The sequence below is a fragment of the Hypanus sabinus genome, chromosome 18 (genome assembly GCF_030144855.1).
Source record: "Hypanus sabinus isolate sHypSab1 chromosome 18, sHypSab1.hap1, whole genome shotgun sequence".
In the NCBI taxonomy this organism is placed as follows: Eukaryota; Metazoa; Chordata; class Chondrichthyes; order Myliobatiformes; family Dasyatidae; genus Hypanus; species Hypanus sabinus.
The window spans coordinates 21,696,456-21,715,788 of NC_082723.1; the positions used below are offsets into that span (position 1 = coordinate 21,696,456).

Genomic DNA, 19,333 nt, shown 5'->3' on the forward strand with positions numbered 1-19,333 from the left:
GAATTTCCACTGCCATCATGTTGACATATTCTCAGCTAAACAAAACAAATGGAGGCAATGGTGTAAGCAAAACAAACTCGTACACACATTAAAAAGTGATGCCCATACTTGAAGGTGATCGAACCCCAGTGCAAATAGATTTACCTAATGTACCCTAGAAAGTGTTGTTATACATAAAACACAATGATACTTGGAATTGCATAAAAAGTCATCTTCGATAATGTGCAGAATGTTTTCACAGTGAACAAGCTTCCATTTTATAGTAACACACATAATGTTGGAGGAACTCAGCATCTATGAAGAAAAATAAATAGTCAACGTTTTGGGCCAAGACCTGTCATCTGGTTTTGGCTTAAAACGGCGACTGTTTATTCTCCTCCATAGCCTGACCTGTTAGGTTCCTCCAGCATTTTGTGTGCTGCTTAAGATTTCCAGACTCTATAGAATCTCTTACATTTTCCATTCTACAGTGCTCATTTGATCTTTAAAAATGGAAATACTCAGAGATAACAAGGTCAAGTACATAGACTTTACACCTCTGAAAATAGGTCTTGTCAAAAAGATTTTAGTACTTGAAAATAAAATGCCTAACTAAACGTGTGAAAACACAGCTCGCTGTGAAAATCTCATGTTTGCCAATGAAAGCATCAAAAAAAAAGTAAGCAGTTTTTCATGGTTTCAAGAAATAGCTTCTGGGATGCAAGCAACACCAGCAAGGATTAATGCTCAAAACTGTCATACCAAAACATGGATTTCTAATGACGTTGACGTTCTTACCCATCTCTTCTCAAATTATCTTTTAGCTTAATGTCACTTACTCTTTTACATTTGTTTAAAGCTATATCTGTGCTCCTTTATTCTGATCATCCATTTATTTATGCTAATACGGCCATTGTACTTTGCTATTTCCTAATATTTCTACACCCTACTTCAGAATCAGGTTTAATATCACTGTCATATATCACGAAACTTATTGTTTTGCAGCAGCAGTACAATGCAACAAAAATACTATAAATTACAATAAGAAATACACTCTAAAGATTAAATGAAATAATCAGTGCAAATAAAAAGACCAAAAATAGTGAGGTAGTGTTCATTGGTGGGTTCATAGTCCATTCAGAAATCTAATAGCATATGGAAATAAGCTGTTCCTAAAAACATTGGATGTGTGCCTTCAGGTTCCTGTACCTCCTCTCTGATTGCAGCAATAAAAGGTGACATGTCTGGATGTTAAGGTTCCTTAATGACGGATGCTGCCTTTTTGAAGTATCGCCTTTTGAAGATGTCACCAATGCTGGGGAAGCTAGTGCCCACAGGTTTGCAATCCTCTGCAGCTTTTTCCAAACCGGGCAGTGATGGTAATGGTCTTTCCATACCAGGCAGTACTGCAACCAGTTAGAACTAAGTCCACATACAGTGGCTGAACTGAAATATTAAATCACAGCCCTCTTGCTACAGCTACAGGGGCAAAAAAAAACTAGTTCTACAGTTCAATTCTCACTGTTTCAGCTACGATATTGTCTGGTCCCATAGCCTTTCCAAAATCCATCGATCAAGAGTCTGTTCTTGTCATGAAGAGTGACAACTATTGGCTGAAAACTGGTTTTGATGATCATGAATATCTAGGTTGGAAAGAAAAATGAATCTTCTCAGTACTTCAGGTTTAACAAGATGGAGGGCAACTAATTCATCAATCTCACCTGGTCCCTCAACACCAGCTCCATAGCAAAGAAAGCTCAGCAGCACCCTTACTTTCTGCAAAGGTTGAGGAAAGTCCATCGCCCACACACCCCCAACCTCACCCCATTCCACAGAGGATCTACTGAGAGCATCCTGAGCAGCTGTATAACTGCCTGGTTCGGAAATTGCACCATCTCAGATTGCAAGACCCTGCAGTGGATAGTGAGGTCAGCTGAGAAGATCATCGGGGTCTCTCTTCCCGCCATTACATACATTTTCACTACACGCTTCATCCGCAAAGCAAACAGCATTATGAAGGACCCCACGCACCCCTCATACAAACTCTTCTCCCTCTTGCCATCTGGGACAAGGCATCAAAACATTCGGGCTCTCACGACCAGACTATGTAACAGTTTCTTACCCCGAACCATCAGACTCCTCAATACTAGAGTCTAGACTGACACCAACTTACTGCCCTCTACTGTGCCAATTGTCTTGTTTATTATTTATTGCAATGCCTGCCCTGCAGTCCTGGGTAGGTCTGTAGTCTAGTGTAGTTTTTTCTGTGTTTTTACGTAGTTCAGTGTAGTTTTTGTATTGTTTCATGCAGCACCATGGTCTTGAAAAACCTTGTCCCGTTTTTACTGTGTACTGTACCAGCAGTTATGGTTGGAATGACAATAAAAAGTGACTTGACTTGACTTAAGGGAAATTGAATATGGAAATAAGGAGAAAGTTTTCTTGTCTCATTTGTTCTTATGTCACAGAACTTTGTAAGGTTTATAGTCAATGTTGTGGATTTATAAGGATGCTCCTTGTATGTATCAGCACCATCTCTTCTGGTTGTTGATCCTGTTGATAGAGCATGATGCATCCAAAGATTGTCATGAATATGTCTGGCACAACTATACATGATAGGAAAGATGCTGAGGCTTGAAGAGGGTGCAGAAGGGATTTACCAGGGTGCTGTGTGGATTAGAGGGCATGTACTATCACAAGACGGTGGTCAAACTGGGTTGTTTTCTCTGGAGTGGTGGAGAGTGAGGGGAGGTCTAATATAGGTTTACAAAATTAGACAGAGTAGTCAGACATTTTTTTCCCCCCAAGGATTGAAATGTCTAATACCAGAGGGCATGCATACAAGGAAAGAGGGGGTAATTTCAAAAAAGATGCGAGAGGAAAGTTTCTCCCCTATACCATTGAGCAGTAGATGCCTGGAGTGCACTGTCTGGGGTTGTGGCAGAGGCAGAAACATTAGGGACTTTTAAGAGACATTTAGATAGGCACATAAATTTGAGGAAAATGGAATAATAAGGATATTGTGTAGGCAGAAGAGATTAGTCAGTCATTTGATTAGTAATTTAATTGTTTTGGCACAACATTGTGGGCTAAAGGGCCTGTTCTGTGTTTATATGTTAGTGAAGTGATTAATGTATTTCACATTCTATTTGTATCAAACTGGTGACTGGATTTAAATTAATACAAACTGTATTTATAGTTAATAAATGCATCATAAAGGACAATTAGTAGCAACACAAGTAGAAAACAAATATATTACAAATATCAGAAAATAAAGTGCTACAAAAATCTCTAGTTTTATACAACTTAGAAAAATAATAGAAACTCAACTGTAATTTAAAGGATATTCAACTTCTCATTTGAATTATTCTAACTTGGTAATCAAAGAGTCAGTATTATTCACTTTGGGCCTCTAGCTGATCAGAAAATTTCCTAACCAAATCAATAATCTATTGCTAGTTCCACGAACTACAACCTTCACTTATGAAAGTCTTTAATCAATTCTCTTCATAAGTCTGTTTAATGGCTTTCACTAAATTCTTTAGTCACTTCTCTTATTCATAGCATCATTAAGTATCATCTATTCCTCACAATTCTATGCAGACTTTCCCTCTTCAACTGCTTTTTTCCCCTCCACTACCTTGACCTTAAAAGCTATTTTTTCTATTTTTTCATGGTTATGTGCCTGTCTGTCATTGATTGATAGGTATCACTGCCATTTTTGGATGCAAGTGTAACTGGCATTATACCTACAGTTGTATGGCCCTAATGGTTTGAACATTGTTCTTTAGTCTCTCAACTATCTTCATTCCTCCTACCCCTTTAAACAAGCATCTGTCAATGGTCTCTTCAAAAGCTTTGTTCAAAAAATTTCTTTTGATAATCCTCCAAAGGAAGCTTCAGAATATTGAGCTTTACATTTAAGGTACAGAAATTCAGTTTTACTACAAGTGATCAAGTTTTTAAACTAAATTAAGCTGAAAGTCTTAGCTTAGAGACATCAGATGATACAAAAAGAAGTTTCAAAATACTGAAACTACTTAAGAAAACACTTAGTAAGTGATAAACTAAGTAATCATACTTCTTCAATTTTCAAAAGGTAGCTCACTTAGACTTCATGATGCCTTATCTGCATAAATAGCACTTTTTCTTACTAGCTGTTCCTTTCTCATGCCTCGTGATGCAAAAAGCAGAATTTTTGCTGTTTCCTTAGCATTTGTCTTTTTTTTTTAAACGAGGTATGGTTGCTAGCTCAACGTTCAACCCAGCACGGATGGAAAGCGTGCAAGGAGCCCGCCAGATTCGAGCCTCAAAGTCCGGTGCTGATGCTACTACACCACCAGCCATCTATACTTACTAGATTGGTGCAGTGCAATCTCAATGACCATTCTTTTTCTCAAGTTGCTTAACAGCATGGTATCACATATACAGAAAGAAAATCTATCAAGTACCTGAAATGGAGTGGTGATCACAAATACAAAAAAAAAATCACTATCGTTACTGGTCTGACACTAATAGGTCTGATATATCTTTCAATGGCACATTTTAAATGTAAAAATCTATCTTTGATGTTTACATTGGCTTTGATGCTTACATTGACCTGTCAGTTTGAGGTCAGTGGTGGGTGAATTAAATGGCAAGTATTCTTAGAGATGGTATATATAATAATCTGGATAGACAAGGTCTGATTAAGAACAGTCAGCATGGATTTGTGCGTGGAAGGTCATGTTTGACAAATTTATTGAATTTTTTGAAGAGGTTACAAGGAAAGTTGACGAGGGTAAAGCAGTGGGTGTTGTCTATATGGACTTCAGTAAGGCCTTTGACAAGGTTCCACACAGAAGGTTAGTTAGAAAGGTTCAATCGTTAGGTATTAATATTGAAGTAGTAAAATGGATTTGACAGTGGCTGGATGGGAGATGCCAGAGAGTAGTGGTGGATAACTGTTTGTCAGGTTGGAGGCTGGTGACTAGTGGTGTGACTCAGGGATCTGTACTGGGTCCAATGTTGTTTGTCATATACATTAATGATCTGGATGATGGGGTGGTAAATTGGATTAGTAAGTATGCAGACGATACTAAAGTAGGTGGCGTTGTGGATAATGAAGTAGGTTTTCAAAGCTTGCAGAGAGATTTAGGCCAGTTAGAAGAATGGGCTGAATGATGGCAGATGGAGTTTAATGCTGATAAGTGGGAGGTGCTACATTTTGGTAGGAATAATCCAAATAGGACATACATGGTAAATGGTAGGGCACTGAAGAATGCAGTAGAACAGAGTGATCTAGGAATAATGGTGCATAATTCCCTGAAGGTGGAATCTCATGTGGATAGGGTGGTAAAGAAAGCTTTTGGTATGCTGGCCTATATAAATCAGAGCATTGAGTATAGGAGTTGGGATGTAATGTTAAAATTTTACAAGGTATTTACGGCAGAATTTGGTATATTGTGTACAGTTCTGGTTACTGAATTATAGGAAAGATGTCAACAAAATAGAGAGAGCACAGAGATTTACTAGAATGTTACCTGGGTGTCAGCACCGATGTTACAGGGTAAGGTTGAACAAGTTAGGTCTTTATTCTTTGGAGTGTTGAAGGTTGAGGGGGGACTTGATAGAGGTATTTAAAATTATCAGGGAGATAGATAGAGTTGACTTAGAAAGGCTTTTTCCATTTAGAGTAAGGGAGATTCAAACAAGAGGACATGAGTTGAGAGTTAGGGGGGAAATGTTTAAGGGTAACATGAGGGGGAATTACTTTACTCAGAGAATGGTAGCTGTGTGGTACGAGCTTCCAGTAGAAGTGGTAGAGGCAGGTTCAGTATTGTCATTTAAAGTAAAATTGGATAGGTATATGGACAGGAAAGGAATGGAGGGTTATGGGCTGAGTGCGGGCCAGTGGGAATAGGTGAGAGTAAGCGTTCGGCACGGACTAGAACGGCTAAGATGGCCTGTTTCCATGCTGTAATTGTTATATGGTTATATGAAAGGAAAAAGCAAGAAACAAGAATGAATATCTCACAAATCCTTTGAGAGGTGATGGTTTTCTGAAACTAAAACATTTTCTTTAGATCTTCTTCATATCAATAGTTAACAGGAAAGGCTTCATATTTTACCTGTGACATTCTTTAAATAAAAGTTAATCTTTACAGCCAATTTCCTTTATTATGAATGAGCAAAAGAAGAATGATATTCCAATTTATATTTGAAGCAGTTATAAAATTTTCTCAGCATTTTACCTGATCTACAAAACTTTGGTATTCCTCTGGCAAAATCCAAGAACGAGGATAAAACTTGTATTCATCAGGGAATAATTCCTGCATCGTTCGAACCGCTCGACTAAAATTGACTTTACGTGTCATTTCCATCATTCCTAAAAAGGGAAAAATGCTGCAGTTATTAAATCCTTGGGTCGTAGTACATAGTTAAGGTTAATATAAAACAGTATACTAGCAAACAAATCATGACCTATGAAAAATAAGTGCTAAATCAAAAAAAGACTTATAGAATATACACTGAACTAATTAAATGTCTTCAAAAACTGAGCTATTCAATCATCTTCTCCTAACTTTACTGGCAGTTTGCAGACCAATGCAAGGTGCAATACCACCATCTACCAGGCTGGAGAATGGATCAAAGAGACAGAACAAACACCCCTTTTAACCCTGCCCTCTCAAAAAAATTCAAAAAGTAATGCTTTTCAGAAAGTCAAATACTTACATACATTATGATGGCAGTGATATCCTAATAAACTATCCATGTTAAACTATGTCTGTCCCAAGGATCTCAATTTAGTAATTAGAAGCTTCCTCACAGGACCTGCATTCAAACAATATATGTGGCACTGTTTCTAGTCAAAGCACTTCCTACAAATGTCTGTATCATGCATATTAGTTCTGAACAACGAACTATTCAAGCTTTTATGTTCAATACATAAGCATGCAAGTATAACTTCTTCCCTCCTGATATACCCAAATTCTTGTTGACCCTGGTGCTCAGAGCAAGAACAGGAACTTTAAAAAGGCAAGTCTCATTGATTGGCTAATTGGAGGGCACTTTTTCTAATAAATTGTAGGTAAGGTTAAATGGAATGGAGCAGAAGTTGAGAGATTGGGAAGTGAGGTATTGGTGTAGGTGCATAAGGTTTTATTTTGGCACTCATCCTGAGCATTTCATTCAGAGTACACTAAGATGGCAGTTAGGGCAGTAGAATGTTCCTCCTATAAAAATGTGGAAAGACAGAGAACCTTATGATCTCTCTGATGACTACATCTGTAGGAAGTACACCCAGGTACAGGTCCTGACAAACCAAGTCAAGGAATTGGAGCTAGATTTGGATATACTCTGATATTTAGTCTTTCATCTACCAAAATGCATCACCTCAGTTATCTGTATTGAAATGCATTTGTCACTCTTCAGCCTACTTCAGCCTACTAACTGATAAAAATCCCAATGTAATCAATGATTTTCACTATCTAATATACCTTCTAATTTTGTGGCATCCAGAAACTTACTGATCATCTTTTGTAAGATGAGATTTTTACAAAGGTAGTCACACCCAAGGTAAAGGCTTCAAATGGACTGTGACAACCAGGAAAAGTAAAAGTAATGGGCATTTAGTGCAGGTTTCCCCTGTAACCATTCTGCTTACGAATATCCATTCTGGAAACAGTTTCGGGGGGGCGGGGAAGGGGGAATTTCTTCCAGAGGCTAGCAGCAGCAGTCAAGCCTGAAGCCTAGACTGCATTTTGGGAAATCTGATCACTTAGCTGTCCCTCTCTTACCAATATAGAAGCAGAGGCTAAAGGGCAAGGCTTCAGAGACAAGGACAACAAAGAGGTGGCTGAGGAAGGCAGAGGAACGGCTATGGGATTGCTTCAAGCCAGTGGATTCAGAGGATCTGAATAAATATACCATGGTTGTCACAGACTTTATAAAAAGTCATAAACGAGTACATCCCCACCAAATCATTCAGCATCTTTCCCAACCAGAAGCTCTGGATGAGCCACGAGATCCACAATCTGCTGAGGGCCAGATCAGTGGCTTTCAGGTCTGGTGACCAAGAAAGATATAAGAAATCGAGGTATGATATCCAGAAAGCCATCTCACTGCAAAGTGGAAATTCCAGACCAAACTTGAATCAATGAAGGATGCTTGACAGCTGTGGCAGGGCTTGAATGCTATTACCGGTTACAAAGTGAAACCAAGTGACATGGGTGACAACAGGCTTTGCTTCCAGATAAGTTTTGCTTTGTATTGATAAGCTTTGTATGCCTGCTTTGACCATCAAAATATGGAGGAATCATCACAAACAGAGGGAGAGGTGGGAGACCCGAGATCTTCAGGCACAGAACTTGAGAAAAGTGACGTAACTGACTTTTAACATCATAAACCAGCAAGTTGTTTATTATGTCTCCGCACTCGCTGAGAAAACAGAGACACCTCTTTCTCCTTTATTAGGGAGGAAGAGGGCCTATGGTAAGTTGTATACCGGGTGAAATGCAAAGTCTCTGCGGTAACAGCAAGCCTGAGTCTTTGCAATTGCTTTGTTCACACTTGAGTGCTCGGTGGCATGTGTGAATGCTTATTTTTGCCAGTGGGAGAAGGGGGGATTGTTGCTTGCTGCCACTTACATGTGGGAGGGAGGGGAGCTGGGGGGGTACTTTAGGTTTCAAACATTTAATCTGTCATTCATTCTTTGGGACACTCCTTTGTTTTTGTGGATGGTTGCGAAGAAAAAGCATTTCAGGATGTATATTGTATACGTTTTCTCTGACATTAAATTGGACCTTTGAACAAACCACTTAAGAGTTCTTTTGAAACACAGAAAATGGTGGTGGTGTTGATGTTGTCTATTTGAATTTTAGCAAGGCCTATGATAAGTCTGAACGGTTAGATCTCATGGAATCCAGGAAGTGCTAGTTTGGTAGATTCAAAATAGGCACCAAAATAAGAAGCTGAGGATAGTGGCTGGAAATTGTTTCTTTGAATGAAGACCAGTGGTTATATTTATATACCCAAATGATTTGGATGGGAATGCACACAACTTAATCAGTAAGTTTCTGAATGCCACAAAATTAGAAGGTATACTAGATAGTAAAAATCATAGATTACAAAGGTATTTTTATTAGTTAGGGAAGTAGGCTGAAGAATGACAAATGCATTTCAATACAGATAACTGTGAGGTGATGCATTTTGGAAGACAAACTATGTAGGATTTGGACTTGGGGTATGAAATGTGAGGCATAAAAGGAGTGTCTAGGAACAGAGGAACCCAAGAGTACAAGTGCCTAGTTTGTATAAAACAGCAAATCAAGTATATATATGGAAAATGCTTTTCGGACAGGACAGGACATTTTTTGCAGTTGTATAAGCCATCAGTGTGGCTGAAGCTTGTTGTATGCACACTTTTAGTTACCATGTTTTACAGAAAAGATGTGAAAAAAGAGCAAAAAGTTTTGAGGATGTTGCCAGGACTAAGGGGCCTGAATTACAGGGCCTGGCTTTCTTGGAATATAGGAGTGAAGACTGACTTTACAGAAATGTTCAAAATTGCGGGGCAGAGATACAGCTGATGGAAACTGTTTTCTCCCCAGAGCAGGAGACTAAAACTAGGGGACATTAATTTGGGGGCAGAAGGGAAAAATATATTTTAAAAGACTTCTTTCATTTAGATAAGATGCTGGAAATCCAAGCAACACACACACAAAATGCTGGAGGAACTCAGCAGGCAAGGCAGCATCCGTCAACTGTACTTTTTTCCATAGACGCTGCCTGTCCTGCTGAGTTCCTTCAGCACTTTGTGTTGTGTCTCTTTCATGCAGAGGATGGTGAGTATATAGAATAACCTGCCTGAGGAAATGGTACCATTTAAGAAGGAGATTAGGTACATGTTAGAGACAACCCTAAAATGAATATAGGCTGAACACAGGAAATTGGGACTATCTTCTTGGGCACTGTGGTTGGCATGCACTTTAATGGACCAAAGAGCATGTATCGCCCTGTGACATCACATACTGGCCACACACAGGCCAAACTCCCTGTTCAAGTAAGGCACATTCCTACATTAAATAGCAGTTAAGAGCAGGAATTATAAGTCTTATTGACATGGCCTTATTATTATGGGCAGAGAATAAGTAGCAGCAATGTAATTATTGGCAGAGAAGAAATTAATTGATGTTACAGATTTCAAGAGATCATTACACTCATAGTGCACACCAGAAGTGAGGAACATTTGGAACGGTGTCTTGAATTTTAAACTCAATGTACCACTGTGAATTTACTTGTCTGCAAATCTAGGGTGAGAATTCTGAAGTATTGAAATTCTGCTTTCTATAACACAGACATCAATATTGATCTGAGCACAAATGTCATTGACATCTGACATGTCAATTTTACTTCTGTGAACCAGAACAATGCCACTACCAATAAGCATTTTAAGCAGCAATAAATAGAGAAATCAGTAAAACAGCAGCTTTCTGTCCATTAAATGTTTGAGAAAGAAAACTCCACATCCTTAATCAGCTTAATTCAAAAGGTAGATTTGAAATAAATCTTATTGTGACACTTAAAATCCCTCAAATAGTAGCTTAAGCTACTAACATGGAAAGATAAGTATGATTTTAAATTTAACTGATGCAATCATTGACAAGAACAGGTCCATCTTTTTGCACTCAGACTCACAAAAGTACAGCACAGAAACAGGCTTTTTGGCCCATCTGGTCTATGCTGAGCCATTTAAACTGCCTAGTCCCATCCACCAGCCCCACAACCATAGCCCTCCAAACCCCTACCATCCTTGTTCCTAACCACTCCTCTTAAAAATTGAAATCAAGCTCACATATACCACTTACACTGGCACTTTGCTGATTCTCAGAGAACTTCTTTGTTAAAACTAAAATAGTGAATGAACCTTACTTACAATTGTTGTGTCATTTTCTACCAGCAAAATGCACTAACTAAAATTAAAACACAGAACCTAGCTAAAGAAAAACAAATTGTCTTAAGCCATGGATGTACCTGGGTATTTGTTGACTAGACTTGAGCAACTAACTTCACCATCATGAAAAGACACTCCATGCCAATAGATGTCACAGAAGTGACGTCCTGTTGGAAACTGAAACACATCAAGAAACTATCAGCACTTATAAGACATTAACTATAAAATAGTGCATTATATTTATTTGATTTGGGAAGTAAACTAAATAACAATCATTACGTACTTCTGAAATCTTCAAGCTATTGAATTTGCACTGGCAATTTAAAAGTTAATACTCACACATAGGTAATTATGGTAGCAAGTTATAACAAACAACTCAATTTGTCAGCCACAGTTCTCATTCAGTGCACCATAGTACCCAAGGAGACATAAGGGTATGTGTAGCAGGAGAAAGAGTTCAAAAGTAGTGAGTGAGGGCAGTGGGGACATTCTGTGTGCCATTTCCTGAGGAGACATTGGATTATGCATAATTAGGCAGTAAGGGCCAATAAAAAGAAGCTAGGTTTAAGAAGAGGGGCCATTGTTAGAGTGAGGAGTTCAGGCTTTGGCTCATAGAGGCTTCAGCCAGGAAAAACTGGGCTTGTAGGTGGATATTTTCATTTATTTTTTTTCTTTGTCTTATTGCACAGGTACAGCATTGGAGATGCCAGGCAGGAATATTCCTCTTGTAGGATGTGGGAAGGCAGGGAGCCCTGCAGTGTCCCTAACAACTTCACCTGCAAGAAGTGAATCTAGCCCTAGCTTCTTTCAGCTCATGTAAGAGAGTTGGAGCTGGAACTGGACGAACTCTGACTTACGTGGGAGACTGAAAGGTTGATCGACAAGACATACAGGGAGGTAGTTACACCCAAGGTACAGGATACAGGCAACTGGTTGATTGTCGGGAGGAAGAAAGGGGATAGGTAACAGCTGCAGAGTACCCATGTGGCCATTCACCTCAACAACAGGTTTGGATACTGTCGGGGTGGAATGGCCTTGCAGAGGAGAGCCACAGCAGTCAGGTCTCTGACACAATCTGGTTCTGTAGTCGGAAAGGAAGGGACGAAAACGCGAGCTGTAGTCAATGTTCCCTCTAATTTGTAATGACCAGTGTGTGCAAACACAATGTGCTGTGCAATTTTTTTACCCAGTGACAACAGCATGTGTGCACTGAATGTTTAAGTGGAAGTAAACCTGAAGCTATTCTAAGGATAATAAAATACCAAGTCTAATTAGTTGTTCATTGCTTAAAAGAAATAAAATAATACGAGTGTTATTTCTAATATTCTCCTTATTTCTCATATACAAGACAGCATGTAATAATTATTAAAGTTGTTTGAAATGGTCAAAAGTTATAAAATTACAAAGCTAGTTGACAATATCCAGAATAGGTATTTTATTTGGAAATCATCGCATACAGCACAAATCTTGTATCTTTATTAGATAAGAGACACAAAGATGAACAAGATAATGAATATATTTAAGTTGCTTAGTCATTTTTTTCTTCCCTCCAGTCTTTGGCATTTACCCATTCTTTGTAAACTGTCAAGAATAATAAATCCTCCTTCCAACAGGGAGCTTTGAATTATCAGCATATCCAAATGCCACTCACTTAAACGATTACTGTTTGTTTTTGATTTGATTCATTCAGCTAAAACTTCTTTCAGAAGCAGTGCTAGATGCAAGAAAGATTCTGCCAATATCCAACAACTTTGTAAGGTCACAAATCTCTTCATTTTGAAATGCAAAAGTCACCATCACAGAAAAGTTTGGATTTAATTTTTTCTTGTACAGAAAATTTGAAGTCATTGTACTGCTTAACTATGACAGTATTTTCAGCAAGAAAACCAGAATACTTTTCATACAAGGCACTGACTTGATCTTGTCCAAAACCGAAGTCACAATCCGCAAGCAAGGAAAAAAATCTAAAGCTACCCATTCTTGTAGAGGATGACCACCTTTTGTGCAGTTAATTTCTTTTGGGCTCTAGTAGCAAAGGATGTGTGCACAAACACACATGCAACCTTAGTGGGAACATTGGCTGTAGTGATACAGCCAAGTGATTGCTTAGGAGAACAGACAGGAGGTTCAGTGGTATTCCTGGATGGTTATATTGTCTCCCAGGAGCTAGGGTCAGGGACATCTCAGATACAGTCCACAACATTTTTAAATGGATGGGTGTGCAGCCAGAGGCTGTGGTCCACATCAGTATTAATGATATGGGTAGGTAGAGTTGACGAGTTCTTACAAAGTGAGTTCTGGAGCTAAGATAAAGGACAGGACCTCCAGGGTTATGATCTTGGGATTGCTACCCATGCCACATGCCAGAAATAGGAAGATCATATAGTTTAACACTTGGCTAAGAAGGTGGTGCAGCAGGGAGGGCTTCAGATTTTTGGATCATTGGGCTCCCTTCCAGGGAGGGTGGGATCTGTACAGAAGGCTCATTTTGCACCTGAACTGGGACTAATATCCTTGTGGAAAGGTTTGCTAGTTTGCTAGTGCTGCACCGGGGGTGGTGGGGGGGGGGGTTGTTTAAATTAAACTTGCAGGTGGATGGGAAACAGAGTGCCAGAGTATAGTGGAGTGGTTGTGAGGAAACATGTTTAAACCTACGTTCAAAGTCAGGAATTGAAAGACTGAGCATGATGAGGTCCCAACTCGAGAGAGTGAAACTAGATCTCCTATTAGGAAGTGAGACAGGGCAGGTGACAGAAGTTTGTGTAGGTGAACACTTTGCATCTAGTGATAATAATGCCAGTTTCAAGGTAATTCTGGCGAAGGATAGGTCTGGTCCTTGGGTCGAGATTCTAATTTGGAGAAAGGCGAGTTTTGGTGGAATCAGAAAGGATTGTGAATTGGGACAGATTGTTTTCTAGCAAAGGTGTACTTGGAAAGTGGGAGACCTTTCAAAGTGAAATTTTAAGAGTTCAGCATTTGTATGTTCCTGTCAGAATAAAAGGTTTAGGAAGCTTGGTTTTTGAGAAATATTGGGGCACTGGTTAAGAAGAAGGGAGGTGTATAGCAGGTTAAGGCAGAAAGGAACAAATGAGGTACTTGAAACGTACAAGAAGTGGTGCAACAAACACTTGAGGAAATCAGAAGGATTAAAAGAAGGCACGAGGCTGCTTGAGCAGACAAGGTAAAGGAGAATCCTAAGGTCTTCTACAGATTTATTTAGAGCAAAAGTACAGCAAGTGACAAAATTGGTCATCTGGAAAATCAGAGCGTTCATCTATGCACGGAGCAGAAAGAGATGTGGGACATCTTAAATGGAATTTTTTGCATCTACATTTACTTGGGAGATAGACGCAGTCAATGTCTCACAGTGAGACAAAGCAGCAGTAATGTCATGGACTGTATACATATTACAGAGAAGGAGGTGTTAACTGACTTGAGGAAAATTAGAGTGGATTGGTCTCTAGTGTCTGACAAAGTGTTCTCTCAGACCCTGTGGGTGGTTAGTGTAGAAACTTCATTGTCCCTAGCAGAGATATCTAAAACCTCCTTAGTGACAGGTGAGATACCAGAGGATTGCAGTATAGCTCATGTTATTTTTTTGTTTAAGAAAGGCTAAGAATCGGTGGTTTGGTATTCAAAATGAGGTAGTAAATTGGATTACATATTGGCTTCTTGGGAGAAACCAGAGAGTGGCAGTAGATGGTTGACTCTCTGACTAGTGATCAGAGCTAGGTCCATTGTTGCTTGTCATCTATATCAATGATCTTGGTTGATAATATGGTAAACTGGATCAGCAAATTTGTAAATGACCCCAAGATTGGGGTCAAGGATGCCGAGGAAGACTATCAAAACTTACAAGCTGGAAAAATGGGCTGAAAATGGCAGGTGGAACTTAATGCAGGCAGATGTGAGGTGTTGCACTTTGGGAGGACAAACTATTGTAAGACTTAAACAGCAAGTGATAGGGGTCTGAGGAGAATGGTAGAAAAGAGGGATCTGTGAATACAGATTCATAACACCTTGAAAGTGTGTCACAGTACGGCAAATATGGTCATAAAGAAAGCTTCTTGGCACATTGCCTTCATAATTCAAAATATTAATTATAAGAGTTGGAATGTTATGCTGAAGTTGCATAAGACGTTGGTGAGGCTTAATTTGAAGTATTGTGTGAAAGATGTCAATAAGATTGGAAGAGTGCAGAGAAAATTTACAAGGATGTTGCCAGGACTTAAGGACTTGAGTTTTGGGAAAAGGTCAAATAGTTTAGGACTTCATTCCTCAGAATGCAGAAGAATGTGGGGAGATTTGATAGAGGTTACAAAATTAGGAGGCGGAAATGCAGGCAGGCTTTTTCCATTGAGGTTGGGTGAGACTAAAACTAGAAGTCATTGGTTAAGGGTGAAAGGTAAAATGTTTAAGAGGAACATCTTCATTCAAAGGGTGGTGAGAGTGTGGAACGAGCTGCCAGTGGAAATGGTGGATGTAGCTTTGATCTCAACAATTAACTGGAATTTGGCTAGGCACATGGATGGGAGGTACATGGAGGGCTATGGTCTGGGTGCAGTTGATGGGACTAAGCAGATTAATAGTTTGGCATGAACTAGATGGGATTAAGGGCCTGTTTCTGTGCTGTAGTGATCTAGGACTACAACTCCCACACATATTCACTAATGGCATTCAAAGCAGACATTTCACAACCAAGCAGCAACCATCCAATTAACCCTCATTCACCCAAAGTACCTAGGAGTTAAAGGCAATGATTACTAAGGTCGCTACTGAAGCTAGTAATGCTCTAGTGAATAAACAAAAAATCAAAATCATCAAGTATTGTTGGCTGAATGTTTGACATTCTTCCCTTAGAACAACTATTAATTTTAATTTCATACCTTGCTTTCCTACCTTTTCTGTTAATAACAATTTAATGTTGTGTTCAAAGTTCAACATTCTTTTAAGAAATCAAATTTTACATTTAATTAGAATAAGATCATATATTTACTTTGAAAAATAAGAATCTAAATAAAATCAAGAATATGGTCTTTGCAATAAAAGTTCTAAGTAAATTTATTATCAAAGTACACAGCTGTCACTATATACAACCTGAGATTCACTTTCTTGCAGGCATACTCAATAAATCTAATAACCATGATAGAATCAATGAAAGACGGCACCAACAGAATGGACAACCAGTGTGTAAAAGAAAGAAAGCTGTGCAAATACAAAAGAAAGAAGAAAAAAAAGAAAAAATAATAATAAATAAATAAGCAGCAAATATCAAGGACATGAGATGAAGAATCCTTGAAAGTGAGTCCATAGTTTGTGGGAACATTTCAGTGATGGGACGAGTGAAGTTATCCCCTCCGGCTCAAGAGCCTGATGGCTGAGGAGTAGTACCTATTCCTGAACCTGGTGGTGGGAGTCCTGAGGCACCTGTACCTAGGTGGTAGAGTTCCCTGATTATGCTGCTTTCCTGTGACAGTACTCCGTGTAGATGTACTCAGTGGTGGAGAGGGTTTTTATCTGTGATGGACTGGGCTGTATCCACTATGTTTTGTAGGATTTTCTGTTCAAGTGGATGAAAGGGTTATCATACGAGGAACATTGATAGCTCTGGGTTTGTAGTCATTGGAATTTAGAAAGATGAGGGGGAATCTCATTGAAAATTTTCGAATGTTTGAAGGCCTTGACAAAGTAGATGCTGAAAGGATGTTTCGCATGGTGGGAGAGTCTAGGACAGAGGTCGGCAACCCGTGGCTCCGGAGCCGCATGCGACTCTTTCATCTCTGTGATGCGGCTCCCCGTGGTTTGTTAGTTTTTGAAATGTAATTCGAAATTTGAAGATTATGGTGATCTTGTACAATCTAAAAACTTTGTGGAGACCCCATTTCCTGGCACATCCAAACCGGCTCACAATTAGCCACCGTTCCGGCTAAGGGAGATAGCCTACAGGGGTTTGTGAGTACGTGTCTTTTGGAGCATCCGCGCCCACAGGGACGGGTTGAGGGAGGCTTTAAAGCAAGGCTGTTTAGTTCGAATAAAGCTACCTTTGACTGCAGTGTCTTTATTTTAGCGCTGCGTGTAGCACACTGCTACAACGTGTTTTTTATCGCTATTAATATACATCACCACTGCCAATGCCTGACACCCGCCAGTGTGCGCTTTCTTTTAATTCTTCGATCCAAGGTAGGCTAACTATGGAGTAACCTTCAACCCAACATCTTTTTTTCAGAGTTCAAAATGTTTTTGTTGCATGCAGAAATGTAATTTCGTTTTCTCTGCAGGAGTTCATCAATTTCATAAATGCAACACATTATAGTTTGTTTATACATAGCATAAAGGCAAAAAAAAACCGTTGTATGCAGTGTTATTTCATTTTAAATGTCAAACGGATTTTGTGGCTCCCAGTGTTTTCTTTTCTGTGGGAAATGGGTCCATATGGCTCTTTCAGTGGTAAACGTTGCCGACCCCTGGTCTAGGACAAGAGAGCACAGCCTCAGGACAGAGGTGCCTTTTCAAAACAAAGATGCGTTGACATTTCTGTAGCCAGAGGGTGGTAAATTTGTGGAATTTGTTGCCACATGCAGCTGTGGAGGCCAGGTCATTGGGTGTATTTAAGGCTGAGATTGATAGGTTCTTGATCAAAGGTTACAGGGAGAAGGCCAGGAAATGGGATTGAGGAGGAGGGAAAAAATAGGATCTGCCATGATTGGCGGGGCAGACTCGATGAGCCAGATGGCCTAATTCTGCTCCTATGTCTCATGGTCTAAGTGCAAAGTGAGTAGAGTAGGGGGCTAAGCACACAGCTGTGTGGTGCACCTGTGCTGATGGACACTGTGAATGGGACGTTGTTGCCAATCCAAACTGACTGGTGTCTGCAAGTGAGGAAATACAGGATCCAACTGCACAAGGAGGTATTGAGGCCAAGGTCTTGAAGCTTAGTAGTTTTGAGGGGATTATAGTATTAAGAGCCAATGAAATGGCATCTGCTGTGGACCAGTATGCAAATTGGTGCAGATCCAATTCACTTCTCAGGTAGGAGTTCATATGTTTCATCACCAACCTCACAAGGCACTTCATCATAAATGGATATAAATGCTTCTGGATAATAATCATTGAGGCAGGTTACCATGCTCTTCTTAGGCAATGGTATAATTGAAGCCTGTTTGAAGCAAGTCAGTATCTCAGACTGCAGAAGCGATAGGTTGAAGACCTTAGTGAACACTCCAGCCAGTTGATCTGGGCCAGATTCTTTCTGTAGGTTCGCCCTTAGAAGGATGCTTTCACATTGGTGTCAGAGACCATTAAACTAGTAAAGCTTGCCTTAAGCATTAAGGTTTGTTGGGCTGGATGAAACTGACAATAGAATAGTTACATTAATTTCTTAAAACATGGAACTTAAGTTAAATTACACTTGAGTACCATAAACAAACAAGTCTTTGCTAAATTATAGAAAGAATATAAAATCTCTTGACAAGAAATAAATTTAAAAACAAAATTCAATCAGGGTTTAAAGTGAGGCTGGCAAGCCAGTAGTTGTAACCTATCCCTTGATATGCTCTTGAACTATTCTTTCGTCTTTTGTTGTATTCTGTGTCATTCTGCAGAACATTGAGGGCAAACCATGTTGGGCCAGAACATGTGGTGAAACTCTGGGCTGCCCAGCACATCCTCATGCATGTTGGTTATTAATGCAATGTATTTCCCTGTATGTTTCAATATACACATGGCAAATGAACTTGAACTTTGAGGGCATTATGATCCAGTATTCAATTCCACTGCTGAAGGCCCAGTCATACTGCATTCCATACACCCACTAGCAGACATCAATGCTATACACTCATCACCAAAAACTCAGTATCATCCAGCCCTGCAGATTCAGTCACACCAAATTCTGTTCATTATTTAATGCAATACTACAGACCCAATGCCGTACAAAATATAACCGTTAGCCCAAATGGTGCTAAGTGTGTAGCATTGCCCAGGGCAGCAGTTCCAGTCTCTCACTGCTACAGATACACTGTCACCCAGCTCAGCAGATCCAGCACCACAGACCCAGTGTTACCTAGCACCAGTCTATAGAACAGCAGAGCTACAGACATTATCATATACATCGTCACACTGCTGGCAACTTAAATCCAGAATGTCATGAGACATGGGATAGGTGGAACCTTGGCTGTTTGGATAAAAAATTGGCTTAAAGGAAGAAAGCAGAGGGTAGTTCTGGAAGGAAAGTATTCTGCCTAGAGGTCGGTGACTAGTGGAGTGCCACAGGGATCTGTCCTGGGACCCCTGCTATTTGTGATTTTTATAAATGACCTGGATGTAGAGGCGGAAGGACGGGTGAGTAAGTTTGCGGATGACACGAAGATTGGAGGAGTTGTAGGTTGTCAAAGGTTACAAGAGGATATGGACAGGCTGCAGAGT

The 19,333-nt window shown here is 39.6% G+C and overlaps 1 protein-coding gene across 4 annotated transcripts in view; it reads right to left on the reverse strand.

The window, feature by feature from the left end:
- ttll11 (tubulin tyrosine ligase-like family, member 11) overlaps positions 1 to 19,333 on the reverse strand; it is a 177,510-nt gene that overhangs the window by 155,323 nt on the left and 2,854 nt on the right. For all 4 annotated transcript variants that reach the window (XM_059993846.1, XM_059993845.1, XM_059993842.1 and 1 more), the window contains exons 2-3: positions 10,993 to 11,089; positions 6,213 to 6,346 (exon numbers count right to left, since the gene is read on the reverse strand). In XM_059993846.1, the coding sequence (XP_059849829.1) occupies positions 6,213 to 6,346; positions 10,993 to 11,089 (231 nt within the window). The remainder of the gene's footprint in view (positions 1 to 6,212; positions 6,347 to 10,992; positions 11,090 to 19,333) is intronic.